Source organism: Corvus moneduloides, chromosome Z, assembly GCF_009650955.1.
Source record: "Corvus moneduloides isolate bCorMon1 chromosome Z, bCorMon1.pri, whole genome shotgun sequence".
Lineage (NCBI taxonomy): Eukaryota > Metazoa > Chordata > Aves > Passeriformes > Corvidae > Corvus > Corvus moneduloides.
Window position 1 is genome coordinate 57,550,295 of NC_045511.1, and position 11,874 is coordinate 57,562,168.

The window sequence follows — 11,874 nt, forward strand, 5'->3', positions numbered from 1 at the left end:
AATATATTTTAATAGGAATATTTTGTCACCCCTATTCATTCTCCCCATTTATTGTCAGAATTCAGACCTGTACTCAATTGGCATTGATATTGCCTATTGCTCAGTTACTCTCATGGGGGAAAAGGAGTATTTAATCTAACTTCTTCCCGTGTTAGTGTTTGTATTTGCATGGCATTTATAGTCTCTAAGTGAGATCAGGGCTTCATTTAATTAGCAGTGTTTATGTATCAAAACCCACATATTAATACACAGTTTTGTACACACACACACACACACTATAATGATATGTATCCATCCTTTGAGTCTAAATGGTTGTAAGAAATAAAGATGAGTAGGTAGAGAAAGCGTAATTGAAGCTTGGAGGCATAAATCATGCTGTAGGAGGCAGGATGGCAGTAGTATTCAGCAGGTCCCCGACTCATCATTGAGAATGTTACTTTATTTCAGCATGTACTTCCACCGCTAGAATATTAGGAAAACAAGTATTTACATAACTCTTTATTTTAAATTCTCTTTATACTTCCTATAGAATTTTAGTAGTAGAGAGAATAAATAATCTGACATACATACATTACATTCTAATATCCAGCTGAAATAAAAAGAAAGTTGCAAAACAAAACAAAAAAAGACTATGAAGTCATAAAGCAGAAAATGAAAGTGTTGTCAAAAGCATACACAGGGGGGAAAACCTTAAAAACCAACAAATGATGAAAGAAAACTTCTCCTACAGAATAATTAAATGTCAAGATTTTGAAGAAATGGGAATCTACAAATGACTTCAAAGCACCCAGCGTAGCACTCAGGATTTATACACACAAAAGGAGGAACATTAGAGCTTGTCTTTATCATGAATACTATTGGCTTGATACAAATTGGCCTCATACTGTCATGCACCACCATCATTTCCAGTCTTCAGTGCAACCACCTCCCTTTGCAGCAAAGAAAAGTGATCGAGAACAGCCTGCGACTCTTGGATAAAATGGGCAAAAAGTTTCCTCAACAATGTCTAAGAGAGAAAATGTCCTTCAAATTTCCTACGCAGGTTCTGCAGCCCAGGCAGAAAGAGACTGTTGGAGTTGCCATTGAAGAGATCTTCCAACATATCTTCTACATCTTTAGCAAAAATCTGACTCTAGCTGCCTGGGATGGGACAGCTTTGGATGAGTTCCAAAATGGACTTTATCTGCAAATTGAGCAGTTGGAGGCATGTGTAATCAAAAAGCACACCCACTACCGTCGGAGTAAAGAAGCCAGCAGGCTGAAACTGAAAAAGTACTTCCAAAAAATAGACTCTTTTCTTAAATACAAACAACACGACCTGTGCTCTTGGGAGATCAGCCGTGCAGAAATGAGAAGATGTCTCCAATTGATTGATAAGGTGACAAGGAAGCTTAAAAACTAAGGTACAAAGATTTTAACCTCACATAATTTATAATATTTATAAACAAATATTATAAATAGCATTTATTTTTTGTTCTGTGATCTATCTTGTGGCAGTGCTCTAGTTAATTTTTATTGTATTTAAATAATCATGCTTCTGAAATTAAATTTTGAAAATGTAATGCATTATTCAATGTAATGTAATTTGTTTCCTTGGTAAGCAAGGTGTCTACTCTAGCTATAAATTAATCTATATGAACTTTCAGTGAGGGTTACTCTCTAGGAAGGTCTTGCAACCTTTGACAGACAGTGAATCTTAAGGTGTTTTCTGCTGAGAAAACATGCAGCTACTTTCCATCTCTATTTCACCTACAAGTAGAGAATCACATATTTGTGAATGAACTACGCACCCCATGCCTCATTGCTAGATCTGTACTGATTCAGACTGCATCAAAGATTAAGTAGTACATTGCTTATTTAAGTGGTCCTGACTTAGGGTGAGAATATGCATTTTTCTTTGAAAGTTTGTATCCTCTTTTCCAAGCATGCAATTTTTTTTACATTTGAGTAATTCTAACATTTGCTTTGTTCAAAGATGTAAAGTAATTATAGAAGGATTTGTCTACATAGTACATTTTTTGCAGTAGCTGTGGCTTCTGTAGTAACTTCCCAATTGGACAGTGTTACTTTTAATTGAAATATATTTACCTGTAACTATGTGGGGGCAAGGCTTTTATTCCTTCCTGCAGTGTTTCCAATTCACTTCAACTTTATTCAAAAGGTTATTTGAAATAACTTTTCTATGCAAAAGTACCCTAAAGCCACATCTGCCAGTGGCACATTCTACTTGCTGATGGGTATATTCATCCTGGCTACTGCAATCTCAAACATCACCATCCAGTGCTGTGCTTTATTGCTGCATGAAATCTGCCTCTTTCTCTTTGCTTTCTAATTGAATCACATAGACGTATAGCCCTCCAATTAATTTCCCCTCCAAACCACACAGCTTTCAGAAATAATTACAATATAATCAAATTCTTTAAAACATCTTGCAGTAAAACTGGGCCTGGATTTTACCCTTGGGAAATTGTCCCTGGGTAACTCCATTTCGAATGGTGTGCTTTCCCTCATCACTTGCTGTGAGGGGAACAGAGCTATACCAAGGCTCTTTCACTGAAAGAATAGAGTTAAAACTTTGGTAAAAGCCCAGCAACTTAACAACAAAAAAAAAAATCTGTGGCCACCCCGATGTACATTTGGCACAGGCTTCTGTGTCTGGCATAAAGAAGCAGAGGAGAGAGCATGTCTGTGGATCCCAAAAGAGGGTGGTGTGAGTCCTGGAAGGCTGGAATTGCCACAGGTTGGTTTAAGCATCAAGTAAGGAACAACTTCAAAGTATTTTCTGATCTCCAGCCATTCAGAGAAATATCAGTGAAAGTGGAGCTAATAAAAAGGTGCATCTAAGCAAAAAATGGACTGGTATGAACAGCAGTGATGGTGCATGGGGTCCCAGGTATCATATCTATGACACAGGTCTCTTTTGCAGGGTGTCCATACTGTCCTCTCTACCACCCATGGATGCAAGGTAAAGAAGAGATGGCAGACATGGATCTCATGGATCAAGCTGAAATACCAGAAATAAAACCAGCTAGCAACTTCACCATGATCTGGAACAAAAAAAAGGACCAAAAAACCAGAGTAAATATTCAGAGTAATTTTTCCCACCTGGTGACACCCTGCCACAAATGTTACAGCAAAATGTGTATTTCTTGGGCTTCGTAACTAACCACACTTGAAATGGACCCACCTTGGCACTGTTTCAAATCTTTCCTGTTGCTTGTTTTGTTTTGTAGTTCTTCAAATATGTACAATAAAATGACATTCAGCCTGCTTACTCTTCTGGCTCTGATATCCTTGGGTGGCTTTTACAATGCAGAAAACTGTTATTGAAGTGGTCTTACTTTTACCAAAATTTGGAAATAACATGAAATATTTTTCAGCTGCTCTCTTGTGAGGGATTCCAGTTTTTATTGGCTAACTTGTCTGCAACTGGAATATATTCATTTATGGCCCACTAGTTGTTCAGAAACTTTTGTATCATCAGGTTTACTTTTTAATTCATAGCTGTCCTTAAATATCTCATCACCAAATAAAAATCTGTTTTGATGTATTTCAGTCAACACAGTACTTTGCAGTGCAGAAAAAAAACCGGAGTGGGCTCTAGAGGGCAAAGTGAAATTAGAGACAAATGTAAGAATTGAGGTGAATGTTCATGTGTTTTGGCAAGACAGTGTTTCAGCTCTCTATGAGTGCGCTTATCAATAAAGTGCTACTGGTCCACAGAAGGGAATTGAAAGAAAAATTAATTATTCTTGAAAAACAAGAAGATCTCAGAGATGATGGACAGGAGCTCATAAAGCAACATTTGATTCCAGTTACTTTTTGGCCAGCTGTGAGGCAACTGAAATTATTTGTATTGAGACAATATCTAGAAGACACGTTTAAAGATGGGGACCCTGGAATAGTCATAGTTACCGAACAAATAAAAAGGAAAAAGAAAATTGCAAGCCAGTATGCCTTTGTTTTATTCTTACTTTAAAGAAAGGTAAGGATTCTTAAGGGTAAGGTAAGAATGATAGAGATTTAGAAGATCATCTCTCTTCACCTTGCCCTTGTAACATTTTGGAGTCATATGTATTAGCTGCATATTATGCCCCTGTCTAGCTGAAACCTTCTGGTATTTCTTCCAGTTAGTATTTTTCTACAAGTTAAACAGATGAGGCAAATATATACATTATTTTCAAATGGAAATTAATAAAATAGTGGATGTGAAGTCTCAAATCCCCGTGGGAAATTCAGCACAGATGAAACAAGATCCTTCCAAGATGGGACTGATCATAAGCCAAGAAGCTTCATAAATTTTTCCATAAGGCTCACACACCAGTGCCATGCAGCACAGATTCACGGCTGTGGCTGTTTTCACGTCTAGTGTCACAGCATCTTGTTTATCCATGTTGTGCTGGACTTAGTTGTGCTTCACTTTTGGGGACACTAAAATTGGTAAGTTTTCATCTACACAGAGTTAGTTTTCTGGAGTGGATTTATGGGACTGGGGTCAAAAGCCTTGTCTTCCATGTGAAGTTTCAGAATAGCTACAGCAAAACTGAAGAATGCTTATTCCAGACTTTCTTTTGGAAAAAATGATTCACAAGACACAGTCAACTATCAACTACAGCTGTTCAAAGCCCTCTGTCCATGGGTTTGGCTTGTTCCATCAGCTCTGGTTTAATTTTTAAGTTGGGGAAATAAAAAGAAGCAAACCCAAACCAGAAAAAAAGTCCCAAAGCAAAACAGGACAAAAGCCTGTGGAAATAAGTCTCTGAACAATCACTCAGGTTTAGCCCTTGTTGCTTGTCCTTCAGAGCAGCCCTGGGGAAATTACAGGGGTGGCTGTGGTGGAGCAGGCAGACAAACACTGGGGCTGGGGGATGTGGGAGGGAAACGGGATCAGTAACTGCTCATGGGAAGACAGTGCCCACAGACTACTGCGTCCTGCTGGTCCTCACCCCTTCCAGTCCAGTCTGCCCCTTGTCAGGGCTAGCCCTAATCTGTTTTCCCCCTCCCAGTTGTGGAGGAACACTGGGTTCTTCCAGGGTGCAATCAGAGGGAAGACCAGTATATGAGAGCGAAAAAGATAGAGTAAATCCTGAAAGAAGGTGTCAGTTCTCAGTTTTAACTGACAGAATGAATTTACTTTGCTTCAGAAATTTAATGCAAAGCAAAAAATTGTGAACTATGAAAGTAAGATCGCAACTGATACTTTCCAACAAGGTGACTGGTTTTTAATATTCAAAAATCTTCTAATCTTCATAGAGGCAGGGATGAGTCATTTGTACCATCATTTCCCACTTCTACTGACATCGTGATATCCTTAGGAAGGTGCAAGGGCTTCTTTAGTGCTGAGAGTTCCCAGAGGAGTAAACATCTGACAGGGAATGTGAGGACAATCATTCTTCTCAACCTTCACCCATCCCAGTGCAAGCCCATCCAGCCCAGCCTGCAATCTAGAGGGAAGCTGCAGTGCTACTGTGGGGCCGCCCCCCTGCAGCCACACACTGCCAACCCCACCATGCTTCCAAACACCATTCAGACTCTTCATTCGCTGTGTCCTGAATTAATTCCTCTTCTCTCTGTATGACTTCAAAATTGAAAACCCCATCTCATGTGAACTGGTAACTCTCTGGTTTAATTTCAGTGGAGCTGAGGAAGAAGCAATGGCAAATGATGAGCAGATGAGCACAGGGAAATTCATGTCCTGCCTCAGTTCTCTACACAAGAGGCTGCAAGGTTAGTTCACCTCCTAAGACCAACCTTGTTGAGCCCAAGTGCTCACAGTTACAATCCTAAAACCATGTTACCTTCAGCAACGAGGAATTCAGTGTTCTAAGCAAATAATTTTGTCTGCTTTTGAATGTGTAAAAGCAAACACAGTTAACACTCCCTTCTGAAAAATAACTGTTAAAGCATTGAAGAGCATTTGCAAAGTCAAAATCCACACTAAGGAGATTAACTACTGAGATTTTAAATAGCATATCTGGCCCCTGCACACCAGTTACCACCACATCTACTCACTGAAACTCTCACTGTCAACTATTCCCCAAGTTTCTTATCTTGGTAGACCAGAACCTGCACAACTTCCTCTGGACTTAGCTGGAGTACTGTGTGTTACAATTCCCAAAAAGGAAATATCTTGACAGACATATTTACATAAAACAGAAAGCTTTTCTTTGACAAAATAATAAAGCCTATTTGACTTCAACTATTTTTCAAAACGTTGCTCACTCTTTAAGCAATTAATATACTTTCTTTTCGAGTCTCTTTGGATTGAGCTATACTCTGTTCTGGTCTCCACTTTTTGGGAAAAGCTCATATTGGCCATAACAGACTTTTTCTTGTGATTATAACATTTTAATAATTAAAAATAAGTTCCTGCTGCCTGCAGTAGAACTCACAGTGTTGTCCTTGTTACAAGCATTAAATCCTGTCAGAGCTACTCATATTTAAAAAGGATTTATGTTGGACATGATTACTGGTCATTAGAAGTATTTCAAGGAACTAAGCACTTAGTTTGCTTTCTCTTTTTTCTTCTTTTTTTTCTTCCCAGCTCCCCACAGATCACTATTTCTACAAACCATTAAATTCCTATAAAATGTCATAACCTATTATCACAACTTCCGTTATGAGTGACTTGGTGAGGACTAACACTTTAAATAAAGGGAAATATCCCAGCTCATCTAGTAGTATTTCCTCTTTACTATTGTAGCAACATATTTGATGGTTTCTGGGTCTCATCCAGCAATGAAACTGAGAGCAGTGAATTGGGAGGCACAGATACTGTAGAAACATGATTAATTTCAAGACTGGGTATGTCTTTGATATTTAGTTAATCTTTTCACAGCCTCCCAAGCAAAACCTGTGAATTTCCCACTCTGCTGGAAAGAGGCTGGTTGGGAATGAGAAGGAAGGACGTGATAAAGGATAAAGGCTAGGGGTTTTTTAATGGAAATCAGAGATGCTATTTACACTGCTCCCTGAAAGAAAAATGAATTGTAAAAAATTGTTACCCTGAAAAAATAATTATATTGTCCCTGAATATGCAGATTCAAATTCCTTAAGAACAGTAAAATCAGGTTATAATAATCAGCCTAAAAAGTCATCCTTTACATCATAAAAATAAGTTGCTTCCATGTAGAAAGATTTTAATGAAAAACAGCATTAAGGTGTGCTACAGAAACACAATGGTTTGCATTTTTATCCTATGCAGAGAAGAGAAAGAGTAGCTTTTTATTTTTTACCTCAGCCTGGGCATTAGGGTAATATCGTAGCCTCAATGCTTGAAATCATTGCTTGAAAATAATGAATCCCCCAAATCAACATATTCCCATAGAGCTGTGGGGCTGGTTGCAAGTACACAGGTCAATCTAGAGGCCATAGGACCTGCTCCCTCAGACGCTCATAGGAACTGACAAGTAAGGAGGGCAAGGCTGCCATATCTTCTCCAAGTGACATTTTGGGAGGTCTGGACAGGAAAGGTGGCAAAATGCAAAAGGATACACGAAGTCTAACAGACTGGCCAGGATCCTCTTTTTTCTCCAAAAGCATTTCCAAACGTCTTTTTTCACCTGATGAAATTGTAAAGCTAACCCCCTGCCAGCTGTGTATCTATTAGGTGGACCCTTGTGGCATAATGCTTGCTCCCCTAGTACAGCTCTTCTCACCCTAAAGCAGCCGGGAACTTTGGTGTGACTGTCTCTGTTAGATGACACCAGCAAGTCAGCTCTGTTGGGCAGGACCTGTTTGCAAGCCAAGGTCTCTGCTGAATTTATAAAATCTCCTGGGTGTAAGCGTGAAGCTGGCACAGCTGCTGCTTCCTCTTTTTCCCAGCTTGAGAGTACAGACAAAAGCACTGACACTTTTCCCCATTACTTGCTTGCAGTGAAGATGACTTTGCTTCCCCTGCTGCCTCCACACAGCCTTCCTTTCCTCACTAGCAGTCTTGGTCACACAACATAGACATCATCCAGCACTGTGCAAATAACTCCACCTGCTAGTGAGAAGTAAGAGTGGCCAGTGCAGCACTGTATCAGCCCCATGTCCCCCAGGCAGCCCAGGATTTATGCTTTTACTTTAGCTGAGGTGAATAGCATGGGAGTGTGTGCTTACAGCTAAGCACACGTTTCAGAGCTGTGACTTACCAGTGCTTAAAATAGTATAATCTAGCCAACTCTGGCCAACACAGTAGAATTCAGACTCAACAGGCTTGAATTCACATAGCCAAAAAATCTAATATTGGAAGAAGGGAGACATAAAGTTACCAGGAACACTGAAAATTAATTTTAAGACACATGGTTTCTTTTCTTAAAAACACACCTGTGTATTGCTTTTATAGCAAGGATTTAGAAACAAAAGCTCTGCATAAAAGGAACAGATGTTTTAGCCTGGTGATGTTTCCTGTTTGAAGAGAAAGAAATTCTTTCTGTATCACATGAAACATTTCAGGATTGCCATTAACTTTCTACATAAAGCATCCCTTTGCAAAGGTTCCTGACAGAAGCACCATGCCCAGATAGAATGTATATTCCCCACCTCATGATGCAGGGAAATCAAATGCAGATAAAATGTGTTTAGATTTTGAAAAACACAGGAGACTTGATCTTAACATTAGAATCTGAACAGTCGTAAAGCTTGTTTTAAGAGAGGCCAGCAGCAATATACAGAGAATTTTTTGATGCTGGATAAGTAGTTTCTAGACAGAAGTTAGTCTGCAAGAGAATAGCTAGAGTGGAGAAGAAAGTTTATTTTCCACAAATAAAAAGGTAGATTTTTTCCAGGACTTACTCTCTGGTTCCCATATCCAGCTAACATGTGTTTCAACAGTGCCATTTAATATTTCCTTTCCTCTGAATGTCCTTGCAGCACACAAAAGTGTTAAATATTTTAAGCATGAAAGCCTTTCTTGAACTCTGTGCGCCTAGAAGCATCCCCACCTCTTTCTAGTCTAATAAAAGCTGTTACCTGTTACTTTCTCCTGCTCATCACAGTATAAAACCACCACTGCAAATCACACAGCTAAAGGGACCTCACATGTGTTTTCAAATAAAAGTTGTATGCAGAAAAAACTCAAGAATTTAGAGAAAGATTTCTTGTACTAAGGAATAGCATCAGGTCTGATTGGCCAGATCAACTTCAATCCACTGGCTGAATTGTATTCTACATCTCCCAAAGGAGAACTTGAATATATATGCAGCGATTGATTTACGAGCCCTGTACCTTGGCTGCATTGCTACAGTGCATTGCCACTCAAATATGTGCATTAATAGGAGCATTATAGTTCAGGTGAGAAGTACACCTTTGAAGTGAATTTTCTAGTCATTGCCCCTTTCCATGCCACATTCCTCATCACAGAGTAGGCATCAACATCCTTCCTTTTGGAGGACAACATCACTCCTTTCATATGTCATCACCCCAGGAGATTTTTTTTCACCAGGGAATGAGCATCAACTCCACAGGGCCACACTGCTGCCAAAGGAAAGCCCTCAAAATGCTTCAGTGGTGGGCAGCACCTCCCTAGCACTAGTCAGGTGCAGCTGCCTCAGCTGCCCCTGCCTCCTGCCAGGCTGTGTCAGGAGTGGCCACCATCACGGACAGGAACTGGAATCCAGCCTGGAAGCCCTTGCAGGTGCCCTTGTGTATTGGGTTTGCATGGCCTGGGTTTTTGGTAGCAGTAGGGGCTATAGGGGTGGGTTCTGTGAGAAGCTGCCAGAAGCTTCTCCCACATCTGGCAGAGCCAATCTCTGGTGGCTCCAAAGATGGACCCACCGCTGACCACAGCTGGGCCAATTAGAAGTGGTGGTAATGCCTCTGTGATAACAGGTTTAAGAAGAAATAAAAAAATAAGTTGTTGTGCAGTTGTAACTGCAGCCAGAAAAGAGCAGAGTGAGAACATGTGAGAGGAACAACTCTGCAGACACCAAGGTCAGAGCAGAAGGAGGGACAGGAGGTGCTCCAGCAGCTGGAGCTGGGATTCCCCTGCAGCCCATGGTGCAGACCATGGTGAAGCAGCTGTGCCCCTGCAGCCCCTGGGTCCATGGGGGATGCAGAGATCCACCCACAGCCCATGGAGGAGCCCCACGCTGGAGCAGGCGGATACCTCAGATGAGGCTGTGATCCAGTGGAAGACCCAGTGGAGAGAGGGGTGCTGCTCCCAGGCTGGAGCAGCTTGTCCTTGGAGGACTGCACCCTGTGGAAGAGTGACCCATGCTGCAGCACTTTGGGGAGCACTGTTGCTGGTGGGATGGACTCACATTGCAGCAGGTCACACAGAGCTGTTGCTCATGAGATGGAGCCACACTGGAGAAGTTTTCAGTGATCTGTCTCCCGTGGGAGGGACCCCAGGGTGCAGCAGGGGAATGACCCCTCTCCCTGAGCAGCGGGAGAAGCCACGAGTGATGAACTGACCAAAACCCCCATTCGCTGTCTCCTTGCACCACTGGGGTAGGAGGTAGAGCTGGAAGGAGGAGGGGTTGGGGGAAGGTGGTTTTTTAAGGGCTTATTTTACTTCTCATTATCCTGCCCTGATTTTGTTAGTAGTAAGTTCACTTCATATCCCTAAGTCGAGCCTGTTTTGCCCATGATGGGATTTGCTGAGGGATCTCTCCTGGTCCTTACCACAACCCATGAACCCTTCGTTAAATTATCTGTTCTCTGTCCAGCTGCAGAGAGGAGTGAGTGAGCAGCTTTCATGGCATTGGGACAGTGTCAACCCCCGACACTTTATCACCTATGTTAGCCAACAAGGTTTTGCACGTCACAAAGCTATGTGAGCTTTGTTTCTTTTAGGTATTCGAAAAGAGCTGTTCTTTCTGCTCCTGGATCTTGTTACAGTGGTTGCAGTGGTGAGCTGCACTCCTGACAGCATTAGTCACTCCAGTTGTCCTCCCACAGGCAGGCAGTGTGGAGGCTGTTTGCAAGAGCTCAGCTAAGCCTTTCAATAATGGTATGTTTAATTGCCTAACTCTCTATTTAACACTGATATATTATTTCCTCCTGAGAAAGACAGAAACTCTTTAGCCTAGAAAAAGATGATTCTGAAGTAGTGAAAGTAAGCTGCCACATGGCAGGAAAGCCAGTTGTAACTGTGTGACCCTTGTGCTCAGGTCTCAGGTGGGAGATACAACTGTGGAAAACACAGTGTCCCTCTGTCCCTGTCAGGAAATCATCCACTAGCCAGGGAGGCATTTCACATCTCTCCAGGACACCACAGGGAGCAGAGATGGTCCTGGCAGGAGCTCACTGCCACTTGCAATAGGGAGGAGACCCAGAAAGGGATATTTTATCCTCCAGCATTTGGTACCTACACAGGACATCCTATGCATATTATGTTCTCAGTGCATTCTTCATTTACAGTATCAAATTTCAAACCTCACTGCAGGATGGGGTGTGATTTCAACACGAATGCCTGTGGCAAAACTTACTTATTGGCAGAAGGGTGTTTATAAACAAGTCAGAGTATTCTTCATCTGATTTATGCTGAGATATCCCAGACACTTAGGGCAGAAGTAAACTAGGATGCATATTTTCACCCTGCCAGTAGTGTCCATATTTCACAGGGGCATGAAAAACCACACATTTCTATGTAAGTGGAAAATTCTTTCCTCTATCTGAAGTAATTTAAAGTTCTCCTTTTATGCTGTGGTCCCATCTTTCCTGATCATTTGATAGGGTTTATAGCATTGCTGTAGTGCTGATGATCTAAGGATAAAAGAAGCATTACAATTTTGCATTTCTTCTCTCTAGTAATCCGTTAAAACATTGCTCTGGGTTAAGGAATAAAGTTAGTGGGATTTACAGACTAGCTTACTGGTACAACAGTAAGATATCAATTTAGATTAGGTTAGGGTAGGGTAGGGAAGTTTAGATCGGGCTAGGCTGGGC

General features: G+C 41.2%; 1 protein-coding gene across 1 annotated transcript; it reads left to right on the forward strand.

Annotated features, from left to right (window-relative positions):
• Positions 1-810: 810 nt before the first annotated feature.
• LOC116438502 (interferon alpha-2-like) lies at positions 811-1,568 on the forward strand. The gene has a single exon (XM_032097440.1). It carries the CDS (start codon positions 848-850, stop codon positions 1,400-1,402), a length of 555 nt encoding a protein of 184 aa, XP_031953331.1. The 5' UTR covers positions 811-847; the 3' UTR covers positions 1,403-1,568.
• The last annotated feature ends 10,306 nt before the right edge of the window (positions 1,569-11,874 follow it).